Below are 25,115 nucleotides of genomic sequence, written 5' to 3'. Positions count from 1 at the left end.
GTGTAAGCAAAACTGACCGTGGACCAGCTTGGAAACGGCTTTTAAATCTCCCCTCTACGCTTTCGTTCATTTTTTATTTTCATGAAAAAGTTGAATAACAGTCTCTTAAGAATTCTATTTTTTATAATACTATAAAATTTAAATATTATTATGTTATCAAATATAATAAATTAATTATTATTAGAAATAAATTTATTTATAATATGTGAAAAAATATCAAATAAGATAAAAATAAAAAGAGTTGAGTAAAAAAACTAAATATTTTTTATTGTGTAATATTTAAATTACAAATATTATTTTTTAACATTTTTCTTTCTAACATTTTTCTTTTTCAAAAGGTAGACGATCACCCCATTCACTACATCTAGCACAACGATATGTATTTCTAAAAATATATAATGTTGCATTAATGCGATTTCAATTCTTTTATATAATATATTCTTTTTTATTTAAAAAATACAAACTTTCCGTTTTTCCATGTTGTGAAAATTTGTTCTTCTAATTCTCCGGAAGCTGTACATATACGGCATATAACATGTTTAGATCGTTTTAATACTGGTCTGACAATTCGTGGCCATTTACAATCATCTTCGGAACGTTTATCTAAAATTATAGATGATTTTTAAATAAATTAGAATTAACAATTTATTTTGCATTATATATTATATTTGTATATATATATTATATTTTACTGAAAATAAACCTTTTTTAAGTATTACATATGAATAACGTTCATGTTTATACTCAGATTTTTCACCAATAGGTAATGTTAAATATGAAACTTCAAAATTGCAAGGAGTATTATCTGTCACATATCTAGGGCATTGAGCATCGTGAGGACACTGAAATAATTGTATAAAAAATTAATATAAATTATAATATAATAAATTATAATTATAATAAATTATAATATAATATAATATAAAAATTGATAAATTATAATATATTGTAAGATAATATTGTTCAACATAAATATTATTTTTAAATCGATTAAAATATAAGAAAATGATAAATAATAAAATAAATAAATAAAATAAATTTAAAGTTCTAAATTTTTTTGATTAAATTCGGAAACAGAATTTATCAGTTTTATTTTTTTTAAAAAATAGTCTTATAAAAAATATTATATTAAATTTTATATTAAATCTACGTAAAAATATGTTAGAACATTTAATTTAATTTTAAAAGACAAAGAATAAAAAAAATAATATGAAATAATATTTTATATAATTTTTCTGATTGTAAAAAATTTTTAAATTTAAAAAATCGATAATAATTTTTAAATTTAAATTAAATTTAAAAATATCGATAAACGATTTTTCAGATATTTTTGTATTTTTACGAAACATTATCTATTTAGTAAGAATTTATTATTTTATAGACATTTCTAAGGAAAAAATTATTAAAATGATTTTAAATTTAATAAATAAAGAGATCAAAAAAAAAATCTAATAAAAGAATATATAGTTAGTTAGAAGTTATAATTTTCATGTTTTAATATTATTATCAGCCTATAGTATTTAAGTATTTACTTTATATATAAATGATTGTAATTAAAATAATGTTATGAAAATAAGTAGCTACATATAAATTTTGATCTCAATAAATTATAATATTAATTTCGTAAAAATATTTTCATATTTTCCATATAATTAAAAAAAAATATGAAATCTATTATTTTAAGATAGTATAAAATAACAGAATAAGTAGTTTTTGTTTTTACTAAAGCTTTGTTGTTGTTTTAATAAACTTGACTTTTATTGTAAATTTTCAAAAATAGGAAAATTTATATTAAATATTTCTGTCTTTTATTAAATTTTATTTATTGGATCAACCAAATGAAAATAGAGAAGAAAAAAAATTATGTAAATTAAAATTTTATAAGATTTTTTATTTTTAACATAGTTGTTAATTTTTTAATTTTTTTTATCAATAATTTTATATAAAAAAAAATATATCAAATAATATATAGATTCAATAAAGCAAAAATAAATAACACATACAAAAACAACACAAATAACATACAACAACATAAATAACATTATGAATTTACTTTTCATGATAATGAGTTTTTTAAAAAAAATATTGTAAATATAGAAACTTGTTACATTATATATATCGTATAATAATATGATTATTATGTATAAAATGAGATGATTATACGAAATTTTTTGCAAAAAAAAAAAATGATTTTTATTGGACTTTCAAAATTATTTGGTTTTATTTATTAATATGTTCTTATACCATGCATAAGCAAATACATCGTAATATCTTAGTGACAAAAATTAATTATAAATGAGAAATTGTAATTTAATTATATTATTTCGCGCATGTAGATTAATATTATAATTATATAATATAAGATCGGAAAATTTCTATATAAATTTCTCAAAAATATGGCAAAACTATATATCAAAGATATCATATATAAAATAATATAAATATAATTGTAAATATTTTTATTACACTGATTAGACTGATTTTATAATATAAACAATGACCAATTTAACAGTCTATTAACAATCTATTATATTAAAACATTTTGCCTATGATAAACATTTATTAATCACTCATTAAATAATTCTTTAGTTAGTTTTGCAGATATGGAGAAATATTACATTACATAAATATGGTTGAAATAAAGATTCTTCTACGCGTAAACAAAAGTCAGCACTTTGTTTAAAATAATAAAAGTAAAAAATAAATTTACAGAAAGTTAATATTATTGGAAGTATAATAAAATTGTGTGTAGTACCGGCTATAGATTATATTATTATCATTTTTTATGCTTTTGATAATATATAATGCATAAAAAATAAAGAAGTTTAACAATTACATTAAAAGTAAAAAGATTTTATAAAATAATTTTTTTTCTCTCTATTTTCATCTGATTGATTTAATATTTAATAAAAGACAGAAATATATAATATAAATTTTCTTATTTCTAAAAATTCAGCAACAAAAGTTAATAATAAAAATGTATTTATTAAAAACAAAAAATATTTATTTTGTTTTTTTATACTATCACATAGTTATTTAAGTTGTTAATTAAAATTTGATGTTTGAAAATTTAAAAAAAATTAATTTTTTTGTTTATAACTTTTTTTAATTGTATAAATTAATTATTATTAATAATAATTAACAAATATTTATAATAATATTAGTTCTTATGAAAAAAAAAACTTTTATCTGAAATTTTTTTTTTATTTCTTATAATTTGCGAATTATAACATAAAATTAAAAAATAATCAAATTTTCAAGAATCGACTTCTTTTGATTATTCGACCAGTAAAAAATATTGCATAATAACATACCTACAAGTATTATATATTCTTAAAATTTCATAATTTTTTGAATTTCTGGATTGGGAATTTTTCCTTATAAAATATATTAATGATAGCTCACATATTACATTGCGCAAATGTCTTGGGACAAATCGTAGAAAGTCACAATAATTTTAACCTCCGCGTTGTGATACAATTTTGAAGGAAACCGCTCTTGTGACTATTGATTCTTTTTAACTTCTTATTAGTTTGCATTTTCGCGGAAAATAATGAAAAAGAATCAAAATTCGCAACAGTTTTTTAAAATCAGTTAAAATTCAGTAGATAGTTAAATTCAGAAATACAATTCATTTATCAATCAATTGCAAACAATTAGAGATAATCATTATTAGTTCATTCAAAGTTTACAATACAAACAATTATATAATCCTATAATTTTTCGAGCGATAACATTCAGTTCAGACATTCCATTTTGCGCAATATTCAAAATCACATTAAGTTGCACTTTAAAAAGTATTATAGTATAATTTCATCTAATATAAAATCATATTGCTTATAAGTTAATTAATAAGTTTCAATCAATATTATTACATATCAATAATCAATTTTTGCATTTGTTTTAATCTGTAAAATCGATGTTTCAAAATTATTCTAGAAATATATATAACATCCTATATATTGAAATGATATTGATATAATCATTGATTCTATTAAATTCTATTAAAAAAAACAAATTACAACAGTTTGACATGTATTCACATTAAATATTTTTTTAATTTAATTTTTAATCGAATTTAAAGCCATTTTAGCACTAATTTTAATATACAGAATTTGATATTATATATAGTATTGTAAATTTTTATTAAATAAACAATTTAATAAAAATATAAAATATTATTATGAATATTATTTTTTAATTTCAATGCTTTTTTGTCTGCTTAAAATTAAATTGAATAATTACTTATATTTTTAGTTTTCATATAATATCTTATTTTTGAATAAAATTATCCATTCTTACAAAATCTTAAGTTTTTCAAAATTAGTAATGAAATATTTAAAGTAGAAAACAATTTACTATCATTTAATCAATATTGCAAAATAAAATTTTTTGTTAAATAATAATAATTATTATATTAATACTTACAGGTGAAAATACATGTACATTACAAGCATTCTTTTTATAATTAAGTATGAAATCTCGAGCTTCATTAACTATCTATTTAAAATAAAATTATTAGTTATAAAATAATGATTAAAATGAATAAATAAATTTTAATAATATATGACTTACTTTAAATCCTACATTTGTTCCTTGTTCTACAATAATTAAATATCGTTCTGTTTTATTCCATAATTTTAAAATTGTTTCAAGACGAGATATTTGGTTTGGTAATTCTAATAAAGAATATGCACTTACTACAATATCATAAGTTGGCTATAATATAATATAAATAACATATTTAAAATCTATTTTAGATATTTCAATGCAATATAAAGTTATATTCTTACAATTGGAGATGCAGGAAAAAATTGTCGATAGAAAACATAATTTCTATTAATTTTTGTAGCATTTTTTATGAGATATTCAGACAATTCATTCATATCTCGAGAAACATCAACACAATAATATTCCTTGATAGATTTATACCAAAATTGTGAGGCTGCCCTAATAAAATTAAATTTATATTTTTTTAATATTTTTATTGTAATATTTTTAAATAAAAATTAATTTTATTTAATTTTATATATATATTACCACATAACTGTGCCAGTTCCTGAACCATAATCAAATAATGTTTTTGGTATAAACTTTTTATCACTATTAACAATTTCATTAAAAATTTTATATAAAACAGAATATTCAGGTACACTTCTACTAATTAAATATGCTAAACTAATGTATTTATTATATGAGATTGGTGACCAGTTATATATAAGACTTTTAAAAAGCTTAAGAGCTTTTGGATTATTAAGTAAATCATGTTTATTTAAATTTTGTGTTTCATGAATATGTGGATATATTCTTGTTTGCACTTCTTGTAATTTTAAATTAATATCTTCTTTTTCTGGGGGAGGATGTCTATTATTCAAATGCATTGCTAATTTTTTACTACTTTCATTAATCATTTTTGATGAAATTGTTACATCTATATAAATAAAAATATTTTTTTTAATATTTATCTATAATAATTATAAATATTATATTCTAATAAAAAATATATTTTTTATAATTTATTACCATGTAAAATATTTTTAATTGTTTTTATAAGCCAACTAGGTTGTTCTACTCTCTTAAGCTTTACTATACCTGGATGTTGTCTATGTTTAAATTCATTGTTTGAAATTAATTCATTTACAGAATTTATAATTTTCATTTTTTGTTTTGTTGAGTACTAATAAAATAAAATAAAATCAATATTTAAATTTAAAATCGTATATTAAAATAGCTATTAATAATTCATAAGAAATAATAAACTATAATTATTATTAAAAAAGTAATAGAAAATATTTTTACTTACCCAACGCATTTGTTTATATCTCAAAAATATTTGTTTTATTGACATTATAAATAACCTTATTCAATATTAATTCTCTCGTGATGAAAAAATTGAATATAAAATAACAGCTATAATAGAACATAAAATTTTGTTGATGTTGATTAAAATTATAATACAAACGTTTAAAATCTGTCGAATTATACTAAATATAATAATGATATTGCAATATGATATAGTATATATACTATAACCTCAAATCAATTCTATACTAAAATATCTATCGTATGTACAATATGTTTTCCCAAAATAACTTACGGTTCTTTTTAATAAAGTATTAAAAACATAATTATTATATATGTTAGTGCAGTTAATAAAATTGAAATATTACAATTATCAAGTTAATTAATTTAAAAAAAAATGAAATTTGCAGAGCACTTAAATGCTCATATTACACCAGAATGGAGAAAACAATATATAAATTATGAGGTAAGATAAAAACTTTCATCTTCAATCTTATATCAATTTTATAAATTGTGTAGCAATAACTATATTAAATTTAATAAAAACTTATATTATAAAAAAAAATATTTTATAGGAAATGAAAGCGTTGCTCTATGCAGCAGTAGAACAAGCACCAGCTGCAGATATAACAGAATCACATATATTAGAACGTTATTTTAATAAATTTGATGAACAATTTTTTCATTATTGTGATAAAGAGTTAGCAAAAATAAATACATTTTATTCAGGTAAATTTTATATTATATAATTATTATAGTATTATTTTTTTAATTTTTTATAATTTATATTAAAAAATGTTTTTTATCTATTTTATTTATTTATTTTTATCTATTTTATAGAAAAATTAGCAGAAGCAACGCGTAGATTTGCAACTCTCAATAATGAATTAAGTGAAATTCTATCTGCTTCTGAAAATGGACAAGGAAATCATAAAATCCGTTATCGTAATAATATTTTGCATAAAAAGCCAGTTTCAGCACGAAAACTTCAAGAATTAAAATTAGCTTTTTCTGAATTTTACCTTTTTCTTATTTTACTTCAAAATTATCAGAATCTTAATTTTACTGGATTTAGAAAAATATTAAAAAAACATGATAAAGTATGTAAAGACAATTAATGTATATAAAAATTGATATTATATTAATTAATAGAAACTGTTATCCTAGCTTTTAAATATAGATCTTGGAGCAAAATGGAGAGCAGAACATGTAGATACAGCATTATTTCATACTCATAAAGATATAGATAGACTCATTGCAGAAACAGAAGCATTGGTTACCAGAGATTTAGAACATGGAGATAGACAACGTGCTATGAAACGTTTAAGAGTTCCTCCTCTTGGAGAACAACTTTCTCCATGGATTACATTTAAAGTGGGACTTTTTTCAGGGGCTTTTATTGTTCTTCTTATAGCAGTAATACTTTCAGGTAAAATTTTTATTATATAAAATTTAGACATATAAAAATAAAAGATCAATATTTTATTTTATTTTATTTTATCTATTTTATAGGTGCACGTTACAGGAATAATAATAATTGGCGAGTTTTATGTAGATTATATCGTGGACCACTTCTTATGATTCAATTTCTTTTTCTTATGGGAATTAATGTATATGGATGGAGATCTTCTGGTGTAAATCATGTTTTAATATTTGAACTTGATCCTCGAAATCATTTATCAGAACAGGTTGTATTCTTTATATTATTTATATATAAATTATTAATATATAATATATAATATATTTTCAGCACATTATTGAAATGGCTAGTGTGTTTGGATTAGTTTGGTCTTTATCAATTTTAGGTTTTTTATATAGTGAAACATTGGGAATACCACCATTTGTTCAACCTGTAAGTTTTTGTAATATATAAAATTGTTAAAAATACATGTATATAAATAATATTTTTTCAGATGTTATTATATATATTACTAGCTTTATTTTTGTTTAATCCAACAAAAACATTACGTTATGAAGCTAGATTTTGGGCACTCCGTGTATTGGGTAGGATATTTTGTGCGCCGTTTTTTTATGTTGGATTTGCTGATTTCTGGCTAGCTGATCAACTTAATTCTCTACATACTGTTTTCTTAGACTTTCAATATTTTGTTTGCTTTTATGTACAAAATTCTTCGTGGACCACTGTCACTGGTTTGTAATTAAATATTATAATTGCAAATTTTATTATTTATTTTAAAACTTAATTTATTTTAGGAAAGTAATTATCTAATGCATTTTTTGATAGATGCTGAAACTTGTATTATGCGCGAACTTTCAATGAGACCATTTGTGGCTTGTTTGCCAGCATGGTTCCGATTTGCACAATGTTTACGGCGATATAGAGATACAAAAGAAGCTTTTCCTCATCTTATGAATGCAGCAAAATATGCTACTAGTTTTTTCGTTGTAATATTTTCTTACTTACATTTAACTAATGCTAGTAAGTATTTTTTATATATAATTAACATAATGTAAGAATTATATAGAAGAATATATATTTCTTTATAGAGTATTATGTATTATCTACTGAAAATCCTTATTTTTATTTGTGGATAACTGCAAGTATTATGAGTTCTTGTTTTACATATACATGGGATATAAAATTAGATTGGGGATTATTTGATAGTAATGCAGGAGAAAACAAATTTCTTAGGGAAGAAATTGTTTATTCTTCTCCAGTAAGTTTGATTGCTTATATATTAATTAAAATTTATAAATAATAATTTTATATTTGTATAATAATATTTGTATTATATTTTAGTATTATTATTATTTTGCAATAATCGAAGATTTTATACTTCGTTTTGGTTGGGCATTTTCATTGTCTCTTACTGAAATGGGATACGTACATGCAGATTTAATGGTTTCTATAATCGCACCATTAGAAGTATTCAGGTAAGTTAAAAATAAATTACTAACAATAAAAATACATTTTTAGAAATCATAATTTTGCTGTACATATACATTTAATGTGTACAAAATACGTTATATTGCACATCATTATAAAGGGTGTTCCAAAATTCACGCAAGATTTGAATTTTGCGCCATTTGTGCGGTAAAGTATTGCCAATGAAAAAAAAAGACAGCATGATAGCTGATAGTTCAGGATTATTAAAAATGGAGCGCTATACGAAAGAACAACGTGTTTTCATTGTTAAGCAATATTTTAAAAATAAGGTTTGCTAGCTACAGTTCGCAATTTTCATACAAAATATCGAAATAATCAGAATAGATTTTTTCATCAACTGTGAAGAGATTATTTAAAAAATTTAGAGAAATTGGATCAATTAGTGATCTTAAACATTCTGGCCATCTTTCAACAAATCATTCAATATAAAACATCGAAGCAGTTTGTGAGAATATTGCTGAGAATTCAGGGACATCAATTCGACATTATGGTCAAGAATTGAATATTTCGAGAAGTTCTCTATAGTTCTCTATATATAATATTCTTACGAAAGATTTACATCTTCATACTTACAAAGTTTAATTGACTCAAGAACTAAAGTCTACTGACCATGCAATAAAACTTATTGACAACGAATAGAGTTCATTGAATAGATTATAGAACAACAAGTGGATGCTGATTTTTTAAACAAAATCATCTTCAGCAATGAAGCTCATCTTTTCATCTTGATGGATTAGTTAATCAACAAAATTGTCTTATTTGGGGTTCAAAAAAACTCACAAGTGATTGTTGAGAAACAAATACATCCATAACATGTTACTATTTGGTGCAGATTTTGGGCTGAAGGCATCATCGGATCATTTTTTTTCGAAAATGCGGCTGGTCAGGTAATAATGATTCTCGTTCACATCGCAACATGATCCAATTTTTTGTGCTTAAATTGTAAGATATGAATGAACGACATATAATTTCAATATGATTTCATAATGCCATATGCTATACAGCCCGAGAAACAATTTAATTATTGTATGAGTTATTTCCTTCATGTAATTTCCCATTTTGGTGATTAAAATTGGCCGTCCAGATCGTGCGATTTAACGCCATTGGATTTTTTTCTTTGGGATTCCTTCAAATCTAAGATTTATGCTGATAAGTTCACGATCATTCACACCTTAAAGAAGGAAATTGAACGCTGTATCAACGAAATTCAGCCACATTTATGCAAAAAGCAAGAGTGCGTATGTGTTGGAGGCCATTTATCCGATATGCTGTTCCATACATAACCCTATATTATATATTTTATAAATCAATAAAAAATTTACAATTTTTAATTATAAATCTGTGTTTTCTATCAAAATTATTTCTTGCGTGAATTTTGAGATATCCTTTATAATATATATTTTTAGTGAAGCTTGATGACATTTTTTGCTTGCATGAAATTTAAAATCATTATACATTTCAGTCAGACAAACAAGATTTATTGAGTGAAACTAATAAATTATAATAAATATAAATAAAATTTTTGTTTTAGATTTTTATCTTTGTTTTATTCATTTTCTTTATCACTTTTTTTTTTTTATTTTAAATTTTAAATAATTTTTATTTTAAATAATTTTAAATTCAATTTATTTTGGCTTACAATAGAGGATATTTTTAATTATTATTAGTTTAATAATAATGTAATAGTAAATATTTTAATTTATTATAAGCAATATTTTGTATCAATTTGCCTTACTAATCAGTTGATAGAAGGTACATGTGGAATTATTTTCGTCTGGAAAACGAACACCTATACAATGTAGGCAAATTTCGAGCAGTTCGAGACATCTCCATAGGGCCTTACAGACGCAATGAAAATGATGAACCGAAGGCGGCTATACGTCTTATGGATTGTACAAACAATGACGGTGATGAATCGACGGCATTTGAAAAATTTGTCAAATGATCATTGAAATTGTCATCTTGTAATTGCATCTTTTATTCGTATATTATACTTTAATTTATAAACATGAATTTTATATTTATAAACAACAATCTCTATTTATAAACATAATCATTTACATATAGATAAAAAAACATAACTTTCATTTATCAATGAATTGAATTTCCTCTTTCTTATTTGTACATTGCATATTATTTTGCATGCCCAGCATGTTGAGTCAACTAATAGTTTAATTTATGCCTTTAAGCTAATTATGCTAGTATTTATATATTATTTTGTTATATTTGGAATTATATATAATAAATGATAATAATCAATTTCGATTTCAAAATAATATTTGCTCCTTCCTAATAGGAGATTCATATGGAATTTTTTTCGCTTGGAAAATGAACATTTGAATAATTGCGGCAAGTTTAGAGCGGTCAGAGATATATCTGTTGCCCCAGTTGATTGCTCTGACCAATCTCAAATTTTAAGAATGATGGATACAGCAGATGGAGTAATCAATCGAAAAAGAAAACAAAAGATAGTGGATAAAAAACCCTCACGCGCATTTTCTAAAGGTGAATCTCTGATTTGTGATCTTGATACATAACTAAAAAAATTAATAGATTCACAAAAATTAAGTGTTAATTTCTTTCTTTCTATAAATGTAAAGAAAATAATGATTTTATTAGTCATACAGTACAAAAATACATATTATCAGAATGATTCTATTATTTAAGTAAATGTGGAAAATATATAAATGTCGTCAGTCATTACAGTACAAATACATATACATATATATATATATATATATATATAATATTATATAATATATAAAATATAATATAATATATATATATATTATATAATATATAAAATATAATATAATATATATATATATTATATAATATATAATATATAATATAAGATATAAGATATAAGATATATATGAATGATTTTATATACATGATTTAAATAATTATAAGAAATATATAAATGTTCTCATGTATTATAAAATTCTACAATATTTACAGCTATGTTTGTATTCTTGTCATAATTCATGTTCAAATATTCCACGCAGTAAATCATTTGCCGAGAATCAATGTTTCGAGAGATGGTTGAGTATATAATGATAAATTTAAATTTAAAAAATTTAAAGGCGATAAAAACATATACAAATAAATGAGTTTCTTTCTACAATACAAAATATTGATTATAAATTTTAAATAAAATAAAATATTTTAATGAATTATCTTTTCTCCATATTAACAAATAAATTTGCAATATTTTATGCGTTTAATATATAATAAAATTAATATATTACTTTTTTTATAATAATCTTTTATAATAAAATTCTTACATTTTTTATCTTTTATTTTATTATTATCTTATTATTTATCTTATTATTATTTTTCATCGCTTTATCTTACAAATAATATCTTTTTTGTAATAAAGCTACTTATACTATCTAACCTAAATTTAATTTAGTGCGCTTTGAATATTTCGCTTTGAATATATACAACTGAAAAAAATAAAGCGCTAATAGCAAGTGTATCGCGTGTAATCTGCGTCAAATATAGTCATACTTTTTATACTCTTTGAACAGTGTTAAAAGTATAATAGTATAATAAAGCATAATAATAAAATAAAAGTATAATAGTAAATAATAGTAATAAGAAAGTATAATAGTAATTATCTTGTATTTTAGAAATTCGTTATTGTCAAATTATTTGTTTATAGTGCAAAAGATTAATTGCATTCATTATGAATTTTATTTGAAGATAATTTCGTAGATTTCATAAATTTAACTCAAAATTTTTAAAAATTATTTATTTCTGATACAAAACTTCTTGTAAGTATTTTTATATTTTTATATTTTTATATTTTATATTTTAAACTTATTTATTTATTTTTATTCAATTTGTTCATTTTCGGTAGATTTTATGAGTCAATACTTTTTTTCAAATTTTTCGCTTATATTCAAATATAAGCGAATAGAATATTAAATAATCTTATTTCTTATCATAAAAGAACGTTTCAAATATTAAAAATAACTTATCTTAAAACTAATTGAAATTTATTTTAAATATAAAACAAATATTAATTTTTTGAAATTAGTCAAATATTACATAATTTCTATATATATATATATACTTTCTTTTCCTAAGATATATTATTTATTACAAAAAAAACCATAAAAAATTTGTAAATTTTAATTAATTTTTTAAAACAATATTTTCTAATATCATAATATATTAATATATCATATCATAATATCATAATATATTAATGTTTTATATCTCAAATATATTGTGAAAATATTATAAATATTATATTATATTATAAATATTTTTATTTAATAATATTTAAAAATTTTTTTTTCAAATAATAAATAGTTATCAAAGTATGTTGTAATTTCAAGTAAATAAAATTAAATTATAATGTATTATGAAAACTTAACTAATTTTCAATCTATCATTGATCCAAGAAGATTGAGAAACACTGTTTCAGAATATTTTGTATTAATGGTTCCCAACTTGTAAGTCATAATTTACAAAGGGGTTGCAAAATATTTTACAGGGGTCGCTATTATTATTTTTAGAAAGTTAATGACTTTTAAAACTTATTTATTTTAATATTTTACAAGAATATCATATTCTTTTGTAATTCAAAAAAAAAAATCACTAATTATTATGTGGTGATAAAATCATATTAATATTTTTTATTTCTTAACCTCATATAAGAGAATAAATTACATTATAATATTAAGAAAAGAGACAATAATTGAAAAAAGTTAGAAAAAACTACTTTTATATTCATTTATAAGGACTCCTCTAAATCCAATATTATTATCATCATTAATAATCTTCATTTACTTGAAGTAACTCAATTTTATGGTAAACATTTCCCAACGCAAATTCAGATAATATATATAAAATGAGAAAAGAAAAAAATAATAAACACAGGACATCGAACACGGAAATATAGAATACGCAGAAGGGCAAGTGTTGTCAAGTTTCATCGACAACGATATCGTAGTGGAAAGGGTAATGATAGTATTGATTGCAGCGGAACTTGACCGCGCAAACTCTCTGTTTGCCCTCAATGAAATGACGTGCTTACATATGGAACCACGACGGACGGAACGACGATAAAAACCTGTGGATACCACACCTGGCCGACACCTGCCAGTTGAAACGGTGATGATGACATCGACCCTCTGTACCTGCACATGGCTACTGCTACCCTGCTGTGTTCTCATCACTCTCTCTACCGGTGAACATGATTTTTATCAAGGTGAGAATACATATCGTCTATTCGCCTGAAAACACTTATCATTTCGAGGATAATGACACTATATAGATGTATCATCATTCTCCATCCAACGTACTATAATCTTTTATTTCTTTTGTTTTTATTATTATTCTTATGTTTTTTGAATAAAATTCGCAAATATATTTTAAAAAATCTCGAAAAATCAAACCACATTGCACGATACCATGAATATCATCGTCACGATGATCAATCATTTCATTCTTCTTTTTTTCTAATTTTATGAAAAATTAGCCTTATTCTTGATTAATTTTTTATTTTTTAGCTGTGATTGAAAGTATTAAATTTCAAATTTTATGAAAAATGTTTAAGATTGATTCGAAGTTTACATATGCTTGCGTGTATACAACGTTACTGAAATTAAAGAAATATTCTCTATTTCTTTTTAATTTATTCGAAATATAATTTGATTGAGTAATTTAGAGATTCATTTTCAAATGTATAATTTATTTAAAAAAAAGGAATTTAATTAAATAGTAAATGCGCATGTATTTATTAGAGCATAAGTATATTATGTCTATTTTAAATTGAAGTTAAATTGAAATTAAATAGAAATGAGATACATATGTGTTTATCAAAGCTAGTAATGCACATGTATACATGTTAAGTAGTTTGTCTGTTAACCACAGGAAATTCCTATTCTGATATCACCATGAAACGAATAATGAGAGGATATTGTACAATTTGCCAATATTGTTTTGTTATTGTAAAATTAATATATTGTATTATTTTAGTGATAAAAAAATAATGTTGATTTCGTGAATATAAAAATATTTAAATCAATTTATTATAATATATTATAATAATAATAATCCCATATAGTTTTTGAATCATTTAATATATATGTAAACATTATAAAACTATTGTATATCTATCAATATTAGTAAATTTTTTGTATATTTTTCTATTTTTTTATTTTATAATTCATTATAAAATATTGTTATGTAAATTATTGTTATGTATATTTATTCATAATATTTATTTCATAAATATATTTTAGAAATAGTAATTATATATATCTTCTTAATAATTGTAATTATATATATCTTCTTTATATTCATATGTGTAATATGAGCGATTGAAAACATAGATCTATTTTCTAATATTTTTTATTATTATTATAAGTATATATTATTATTATAAATATTATTATAAGTATATAAGTATTATAAGCTTGATCTACGTTGATTTTTAAATTTAAACAAGAATAGAATATTTTAAACAAGAATAGAAATGGAAATATTATCTTATAAGATAAATTTATCGTAAACAATAATGTAGAAGCTATTTAAATTTATTTATTTTATCAACCCAAGAAAACCCAAGAAAACTTTCTTATCGATTTAAAACTTTAGTAGTACTTACGACTCAAAACGATCGTATTATGAAAGAATGCAGAAATAAACAGAAAAATAATTAAATGAAAAAATCATAAAAAACAATAATTAGCTAAGTGTAATCTGAGAAATAAAGCATAGAAGATAGACAAATAATAAAAAGTAATAGAAGATAAAAAATTGAAAGAGAAAGTTTAAAAAAGAATTTATGAAAAGATCTAAATATTTAATATAAATATAAAATAGAATCGATACTAGAAATCGAAAATGAAAAAATTAATCGTCAATCGATATTTTAATTTTCTTTAATAAATGCGAGAAATTAAAAATTAGATATCATTTCCAAAAATGCAACAAGTTTTTCAAAGAAAAATTAATTTTTAAACCGTTAAATACACAAGAATAATAATATAAATATTTTTCAGATGATATTCCTGAATCTTCGAACATTCCGCTTAAGCAATTTTTGATTAAATATTTCGAGGGACAAAGAATGCATTATCCTTCATTGTTTGCGAGCCAAGTTTACAAGAAACATCATTTGGATTTGTATCGCCAAAAAAAGGAACTTTTGAAAGCTTTGATCAATAAAAGAAATTTGGCCGAAATTTTAAGAAAAGAGAAACCAAAAGAATGGAATTATCGGCAAATAAAATACAACGAGCCGATCAACGAATTAGCGCAAGAGAGGGAACATTATTTTCCACTTTATGAAATGTTGAATCCATTTCAAAGTTCTTTGAAATATGTGAACTTTAAGATGCCTTATTTTCCCCATGAAACGAATGATGATGAGGATATAAATTTTCAAGATGATGATGAAGATGGATATGATCAAAACTTCGACAGAGGAATGAAGGAAGAACCATTGTTTGGACTCCACAGAAGTTACAGTAGTTCAATTAACGAGGACGGCAAAACTGATGTACAAAAACCGCAAGCGACCATACCGGAATTCACTTTTAAATTCGAGGATTCGATTTTACGTGAAAGATATCCGTTTGCGGTAAAACCCAACGATCCTAGATATTATAACAATGCTCCTTTTTCGTTAGGTATGTCAAACTTCAATATATTTCATTTATTATGCTTTTTTTAATAAAATATCCTACTTTATATTTCGAAATAAATTATGAAAAATGAAAACTCTTATCATTTTTTCTTCTTAGAAAAAATAAATTAGATCTAATTCTAAATCTTTAAAAATATATACGATTTTTTAATTTTATTTAAAAGTTAAAAGACACAGAATTTAAAATAATTTATTATGATATATTATAATAATATATAATTATTATAATATATTTTGAAAAGTAAAAAATAATAATATGTTAGCTAAATAGCATATTTTTAACTAAGAAGGGCAGAATTTATATTGATAATATTTTTATAATTTTATATAAATTTATAATATGATTATATAATATTGTGTTATTATACCTATAATAGATGATAAAAACAATTCGGATTTCGAAAAATCAATAAAAAATAATACAAAGTGGGAACAAGAGAATATAATAACAGTAAATGGACCCATCGTACGTGAGGAAAATCCAAGAAATATTGAATCCAAATTTAAGGATACGGATCCAGTAATACCTGAATTGGAACGACGAAAGGAATACAATCCATTGTTTGTACCTGTAAATCAGGATTTGAATAATGATATATATTTTATTGGTAAGCTAATATATGGTTATCATTATATATTATTAACTATATTAATTATATATTAACTATATATTATTATATATAGTTATATATCTCTTTTTATTGTGGCAAATTATACATAAATTAATATATAATATTCTTTTTGGAAAATCGAGTCTAAATCAACAAAATGAAGCATAATGTATAAAAAATATCGATTTATTTATTAAATTATAATTAATATTTAATTTTCCATTAGATTAGGGATACTGATTGTATCATTTTCTTTCTTTTATTTGATTAGTATAGGAGAAAAATTCTATATCTACTTTTTTTCTTCAGTTGCTGCATGAATCTCATTATAAATAAATTGTATAGACATATATATATAGAAATCTTTTGTTTGTAATAAATATTAATTAGGATTGTAGCTTATTTAATTTTACTGGAAGGATCAATTGATTAAAAAAGAATCATGCAGTTTTTGGAATTAATGTAGGAATAGTGGAACATCAGCTAATAAAAATTAACTGTCGATGAGGGAAAAGCTTGATCTTTGTATTGTATGTATGATAATTAAGATGCAGATAAAGTTCAGTTGGTTGTACTACTATTATAATAAAATTTTCCAAATTGAATTTTTCAAATCGAAAATTTAAGAACATCTTCATTTTAAATGATATAATTGATAATTCCAATTTTATTATTTTATTAATTTTATTATTTAATTGGTAATTATTTAAAATAGGGAAATCTTTGCTAATTTCGATGATTTTTAAATATGTTGTAGAAATTATTGAACAATTGAATAATTTTTTTTTATATGTTATTGCCATTCAGCTTAATTTTCGAGATATTTATAAAAAAGATTATTATTGGTACAGAATTATTATTATTAAAATTTATTATATGTATGCAGCTCGCAGCTGTATAAGTATGTAATCGTTATTCTCAATTAATATAAACATGGCAGTTAAGATGTATAGGATGAATTAGTAAAAAATTTATTTATTTATTATATTCTGAATGATGAATGATATGATGAATTATGAATAATGATAGTAAGCTTAAAATATTTCAAATCTATCAACTTGAGCATTCTATGGATCTTTCGGAAGATTGAGATATTTTAAATTTAATATTTTAAAGTAATTCATAAGAAATTAGCTTTTTGAATAAATTATATATCGTTGCTGCAATATACTTATAAAAATAGCAGATAAATGATAGTTAAATGTTTACATATATATAGCTATGGAAGTTTTTATGTACATATAAAAGAAATTCTATATATAGTAGTGATTTTTTTTTCAAATAATATTTTATATTATTAATATTATATTATAAATATTTTTTTCAAAAAATATGGCCAAACGGTAATAACATGTAAAAAAAAAAGTTGTTCAAAATATCGATTTCAACAACATATTCAAAAATCATAAAAATCGGTGAGAATCTCGTTATTCTGAATAATAAAATCAAAATTTTCAGTAACTATCTTCATTATAATAGTTATCATCACTGATTATTGAATAGATGTAGTGATTGGTTATATTATAGAACTATATAAAATACCATATAAAATTTCAATAATAAACATTATAAATTGTAACAATTATAAAATTGTTATATACATAATACATCAATTTTTCGTAAATCTTTAAGAGTTTCGATTTGTAACTCAAAAATACATTTGATAATCAGATCTATATGAATTTTATTTTTAATCCTATTTCTATTTTAATAATTTTTATTCTGTTGTTATTGCAGTTATGTTTTACATTTTAGTTTCGATAGCTAAAAAATCTAATTATTCATTATCAAAGAATTAAATGTATTTGATTTATCAAATATTATCATTCATTATTCGTAGATTAGAATTGAGTTAGATTATATTATTTTTTGATGATGAAGAAATGACTATCAGAATAATTCTCATGTTAAAATTTTACATAGAAGCCAATATCATTATAGTATCATATATTGATTACTCGATAATCATCAACAATAATTATTACAACAAAGATAGTTGTATTACATTTAGACAGATAACAGAATATATAAGGTTTGTATATGCAATTTGTTAATATATAGTATAAAATTTTTTTTATTGATATCTTAACAACTATATATAGAAATAAATATTCGAAATTAAAATTAATATTATTAATAATATTATTAGTAATAATTAATAACATTCGAAGTTAAAATTTTCAATTGAAAATCCATTTTTTTTCCTTCGCCACTTCATTTTATGTTATTAACAATTGGTGTCTTCTGATATTTATAATATATAATTATAATCTTTTTTTTGTTAGATAATAATTGTACATTTAAAATAATATGAATATAAGTTTTTAAATTTTTATTTATTCTTGCAGCATTGACTTGGCAAAAGATACTGTAATGTGATACTGTAAATAATGCATGGTTTACTTATCTAGCATTTTTAATTAAAATTAAATTAAATTATTTATAATTATTTATAATTATTTATAATTATTTATAATTATTATTATAAATAAATTTTTAATTGATATTTTTTTATAACAGTTCTTATATTTGGTATTTCTCTATCAAAAAATCGAATATATCATCATATATATATATATATATATATATGTATTTAAAGGAAATCTTTAAAAAAAATTCCATTCAAATTTTTAAGAAAATAAATTTTTAAGTTTTAATGTATGGACGTTAGTATGTACAGAGGAAATGAAAGTGGATTCTAAATATCAAATATCATGATGAAAGAAGCTGATATATACAAGGCTTAATTAACAAATTACAAGAATTTTAAGTACATTAGATAAAGTGAAACAACAAAAGAAAATTCTTATTATTTGTGTAATATATTTCTTTAATGAAAAGAAGAGAAATTCATATTTTTTAAATATTTTTTTAAATACATAATTAATTATTTCAACATTTTAGTATAATATAATGCAATCTCCTATATATTGCATAACTTATTTCGAAAGTTACCTCAAGTCAATTTCAGTATATTCATTCTATATTTTATTTAAATCTATAGATGAATTATATTATCCTCAATCGGCCTACTTATTAAAATTTAATAAGTATTAATAGATAGATATATAGATATATACGATATATATAATAGATGAATTGTTATATTATATTCAACTAGTCTTCAATCAAGTGACAATTAATTAACTCTGTTTCATTTGCAATCAATATTTCTTATTTTGATGTAAGATTACTTATTTAGAAAAGAATAATAATCAAAATATCTGTAACTTCATCTTAATATAATAATGTTCATTGAAAATCCGTATAATCATGTATTTTTCATGTTACTAATGTGTATTAATTTCTTCAAATAAAATTATTTTAATGATATCATTTAATGATTGTCATTTACCTTTGTATGAAAGTTATCAAGTTAAAACTTTATTTTAAACATATATTTGAACATATTATTTCATCAAACTCGATTTCGAAAAAATATATTTCCTAATACATTGAAATATATAATGAGTTCATCGATTCTAATGACTCGAATGTGACTCGAAAATGATAAAATGATATTTCAACTTTGTGTAAGGCATTGATTTAAATTCATTATAAGTCGATACATATATTGCAATATATTTCAATTTCAGTAAAATAATGATGTAAAATAAAGAAATATATACCAATATATATATAATATAAATATATATTTTATATATATATATATTATATATATAAATAGATAGATAGATATATAGATATATACGATATAATAGACTAGAAAATATGAGAGGATTTTACAATTTACAATTACAATTTTGTTTTTTTAAAATGAATTTTTTTGATCATAGATGTAGCTTGATATTTCTTATATAAAATAATTATAAATAATTATAAATTCTTAAATCTTAATATTATTCTTAAATCTTTTTTTACATATATTATATAATATTATATAATAAGCTTTTACATATGTTTATAATATATAATATAATATAGAGAAAAGTTTAAAGATATTAAATCAAATGAAAATTCAATACAACTAATTATTTTTCAATGTCTTTGTGGAATGCTAGAATACAAGTTTAATATTTTATATTTACATATTTTCGAAAAAAGATAAGAATATGGTCATTCACTTCTTGAATATATATAATTTGGCATTGTAAATGTATTTATCTAATGCATATATATATAGACAAAATTTTATATCGTAAACATATAGCAATTTTTTTAAATATCTTGAAAATTAAAAATATAAAAAAATGTTGATTTTTATAACATATTTCATCGAAAAGAAATACCTTTTGTACTTTATCATTATTTATATATATTATATATATTTTATAAATAATTATATTTTTTCAACTTTCTCTATGAAGACAATTTTAAACGTCAATTAAGAAACCAAACTTCAAATTATTTAAAATATAGAATAATTTATTATTAAATAAATTATTATTATAAAATAGAATAATTTATTATTAATATATCTAATCATTTTTTAACTAAATATTTTTTCGTAATAAAATAAAAAATTTATTTTTGCATTAATATCATCAATATGTTTTTTTGAATTTCGAAAATCTCTAGTTCTTTCTTTCTTATTCTGTGTTCTTTTCTATGTTTGACAAAAAATTAATATATAAATTTTAAACTCTTATCGAGCTATATTAAAAATAAGAATCAATATTTTTTTTGGATAATTGCAAAGTTTTATTTATCTAATATCCAATATTCATTTATATTTATGAAAAATCACATTTTTCCGTTTGTCTTTCAGCTATTGTTGCGGGTTGTAGCGCAGCGGCAATATTTATCTTCGTTTTAATCGCTTTAACATGGTGCAGGTATTACAACAAATAATATTTTTTTAACTTTAATAAATAAATGATAAATTAATTAATTTCATTAAATTTTTGCAGATTAAAGCGAGGCGCTAAAGCGGCGGCTGACATAGAATATCCAGCTTATGGTGTAACTGGCCCGAATAAAGAAATATCACCTTCGGGAGACCAAAGACTCGCTCAGTCTGCACAAATGTATCATTTCCAACACCAAAAGCAACAAATTATCGCTATGGAAAAGTAAGTCATATAAATAATATTTTGATGTAGTAATTTTTATTTTATTTTTTCGGTTTTTAAAACTTTTTAAAGTAAATAGGAATTCCACAGAGATAATTATTAAATTTCGGAAAGTGTCGAAACGGTTTTAAGAAATTTTATTTTAATTAGAGTATATTTTGGATAATGATTTGTGTAGTCGTGTTTCTGCAACCAGAGATCCAGGTTCAGTATCTGAAGCAGAAAGCGAGGAAGAAAATGAAGAAGGGGACTATACCGTTTACGAATGTCCAGGGCTAGCTTCTGTAAGTTATGTGTTTATATTTCATAAATCTTGATCAATGCAATTAAAAACAGCAAGCGAAAATTTAATAAATCAGGTAGATTTAAAATTTAAATTAATATTACATCTTATATTATATATTATTATAATTTATTAGGTTTTTTATAACTTTGATGCATTAAAACAATTTTAGTTATTAAATCACATGAAAAATAGAATTCTTATGAATTCTTATTTTCTTTCTATTTTTTTCGACTTATTAAATTTTTTTCTTATTTGTATGAAAAAAGAATATATTTCTGAAATTTTTCTCTTTTTATATCATATCATATTTATGAAATTTTTGTCTCATTTTTTTCATTTTTCAATTATAAAGATATATATATGTTTTGTATTTCGAATATATATATATATATATATATATATTTTTTTTTTTTACAAAGACTGGTGAAATGGAAGTTAAGAATCCATTATTCCATGATGATCCAACACCAGCAACACCAGCACAAAATAAAGAAGAGGACCACATATAGTTTGAATAAAATATATTAAATATATTTAATCTGAATATTTTTTCTGGTGCTTAGCTCACTGTTAATGTACCATATCGGAAACATTTATCTATATATCGGATGTAAACAACTTTAATATTTATATGACGCGGGAAGTCAAAATAGAAAATTAACTAAAGGTCTGAATATAAGACCATTTTTGCGTTTCGTGCAAGAGATATACAATATGAAACGATGAATATTCTACATCGTTACAAACTATCGTGTTTGTTTGAAAACACATATTTTTTAACTCCATGATGTACTATAGTTTGTACTTTCATAGCAAGTACGGTTAGCTATATTGATTGACATTATTTTTCTACTCACCGTTACACTTGCAAAATAGAGTACAGATTGGAGATCATATTATACATACTATAATATCTAATATCACTTTATATACCTGATTCTAATTTTTAAATCTAGAGATTAATATTTGTTATGCATGTTTTCAATATTTTTTCTTACTATATATCAATAACTGACATTTACAATGGAAAATAAAATTTGCTGATAATGCTGATAAATATCAAAAATAAATTTACATTTTAAATTAAAATTTCAATTCAAATTTATGAACTTATTATTATATATTATTAATAATTTGTTTGAGATTGAATTATATATAATTTATGCTGGAATATTATGAATCTATGTTATAAAGTTAGATATTATATTAAATTTAATATTTTCTTAAAAAAAAAAAGTATAAAATTTAAATAATAGAATTAATTTGATACAAAGCGAATTGAGAATCATAATGATATAAATCCAATTATTAGAAAATAAAATGTTGCTATAATTTCACATTATTTTAAATCATTTTAATATACAAACAATAGATATAACTTCATAAAATCAATAAAAATAAAAAAATAATATCGGAGAATAATAATACAAGTTTCTTTTTTTAATCTTATTAGGATTAAATTTTTTAGAAGCAAGAAAGATATTTTTTTTTAATTATTAACAACAAAAAAATATCTTCTTTCAATGTTTTTGTAAAGAATATACTAAAATTTGAGATTTATTTTATCGAATATTTTTATTATGTAATTATTCAATAATAATAACTTAATGAAATTCATAATAAATACCATATCGCATATATATATATAAATATAAATTTCTTAAAATATTTGTATATTATTTATATCATTATGATTTGCAATTTGCTATATTATAATAGAAAAATTCATTTTATGTAATCTATTATTGATGTACTTATACAAGTAAAATTTTACGTTAAAAAATCAGCATGCACATATACACAAGCAAAATTAATATATAAAAATGATAAAGGAACTTCCATTTTGCATATGCTGTTGTTTTTAGTATTACTACTGTGATTTGTATTATCTAAATGAAAATTCTGTACATATATTATATATTTGTTACAAAAATACTGTTCCTTTAATATTAGCTAATTATACATGTCATATAATTTATTGGCTTGATGCAAGAATATGTATTTTATTTTTCTATGATATCTATAACTATTAATCTTGAAACATTTTCAAGATAAAAGAGCCTATATCATACCCAATATGAGATATAGAAATGATTATTTATTTTGACAAATTTAAGCACTATATGTAATTAGCGCCGACTGTGTAATTTACTCAGAGTTACTATTTACATTGTCAAATATCTGTGGAAAATATTATATTATATGATATATAACAAGACGAAACAGTAATCTCCTAAAGATTTGTCTATTTAATAATAATCGATCGTAGATCGAGAATTAAAACACAACAGCATGAATTTATTGTTAGCCTTTCAATGCCTTTACAGCACTGCATCGTCGATTATATAAATTCGTCAAATTTTATAGAAAAGGATATTATATGAAAGGACAATCTGTGTACAAATAGACTATTGTATAGTGATTTGTAGCATGATTGTATGTGTTGTGAACTGTAGCATAGATGCAATGGGAACGTTGCAATTCATGTTTGCGATATGTTTCGTATAGATATATATCGTTATCATTATTATTTTCGTTCTTCCATTAATTAAAAAAAATGGTGTAAAATACAAATAAATGATGTATTATTATTTTACTAAATAAATTGTTTATTTTATAAAGAATTTGTATTTTTTAATCTGTACGACAAATTTTATAATAACTTTATAATGTTTTAAAATAAAATACATTGATTTAATTTAAAATGAAAGATTAAAAAATTAAAATATTACATATATGTAATATTAAAAATAATATATATATATATATATATATATGTAATAAAATGATTAAGTCAAAACAATTA

The 25,115-nt window shown here is 21.3% G+C and overlaps 3 protein-coding genes across 9 annotated transcripts; 2 read left to right on the top strand and 1 right to left on the bottom strand.

Annotated features, from left to right (window-relative positions):
* Positions 1–246: 246 nt before the first annotated feature.
* On the bottom strand, positions 247–5,910 carry LOC108001251 (methyltransferase-like protein 17, mitochondrial). Its single transcript, XM_017062180.3, has 9 exons — positions 5,804–5,910; positions 5,524–5,677; positions 5,041–5,431; positions 4,794–4,950; positions 4,576–4,719; positions 4,429–4,500; positions 704–842; positions 465–603; positions 247–385 (listed from the first exon to the last, which is right to left on the bottom strand). The coding sequence occupies exons 1-9, from the start codon at positions 5,846–5,848 to the stop codon at positions 316–318; spliced, it is 1,311 nt and encodes a 436-aa protein (XP_016917669.1). The 5' UTR covers positions 5,849–5,910; the 3' UTR covers positions 247–315.
* A 218-nt stretch (positions 5,911–6,128) lies between these two features.
* On the top strand, positions 6,129–13,845 carry LOC108001248 (solute carrier family 53 member 1). Of its 6 annotated transcripts, none has more exons than XM_062081450.1 (12): positions 6,129–6,268; positions 6,378–6,531; positions 6,643–6,902; positions 6,970–7,231; positions 7,315–7,490; positions 7,553–7,654; positions 7,716–7,953; positions 8,048–8,242; positions 8,311–8,480; positions 8,564–8,697; positions 11,007–11,215; positions 13,707–13,842. In XM_062081450.1, the coding sequence occupies exons 1-12, from the start codon at positions 6,200–6,202 to the stop codon at positions 13,790–13,792; spliced, it is 2,055 nt and encodes a 684-aa protein (XP_061937434.1). In that variant the 5' UTR covers positions 6,129–6,199; the 3' UTR covers positions 13,793–13,842. The 6 variants fall into 6 exon arrangements, with proteins under 6 accessions (XP_061937434.1, XP_061937435.1, XP_016917665.1 ...); XM_062081451.1 differs by lacking the exon at positions 13,707–13,842 and adding an exon at positions 11,672–11,709; XM_017062176.3 differs by lacking the exon at positions 11,007–11,215 and having other exon boundaries at positions 13,707–13,845.
* On the top strand, positions 13,800–24,933 carry LOC108002979 (uncharacterized). 2 transcript variants are annotated; one of them, XM_062081457.1, is made up of 7 exons: positions 13,800–13,934; positions 15,733–16,362; positions 16,757–16,987; positions 21,720–21,786; positions 21,862–22,023; positions 22,220–22,307; positions 22,729–24,933. In XM_062081457.1, the coding sequence occupies exons 1-7, from the start codon at positions 13,841–13,843 to the stop codon at positions 22,816–22,818; spliced, it is 1,362 nt and encodes a 453-aa protein (XP_061937441.1). In that variant the 5' UTR covers positions 13,800–13,840; the 3' UTR covers positions 22,819–24,933. The 2 variants fall into 2 exon arrangements, with proteins under 2 accessions (XP_061937441.1, XP_061937440.1); XM_062081456.1 differs by having other exon boundaries at positions 22,202–22,307.
* The last annotated feature ends 182 nt before the right edge of the window (positions 24,934–25,115 follow it).

The sequence above is a fragment of the Apis cerana genome, linkage group LG11 (assembly GCF_029169275.1).
Source record: "Apis cerana isolate GH-2021 linkage group LG11, AcerK_1.0, whole genome shotgun sequence".
NCBI lineage: Eukaryota > Metazoa > Arthropoda > Insecta > Hymenoptera > Apidae > Apis > Apis cerana.
The sequence above is the reverse complement of the archived record's forward strand: the minus strand, read 5'-3'. Positions and strand labels throughout refer to the sequence as shown.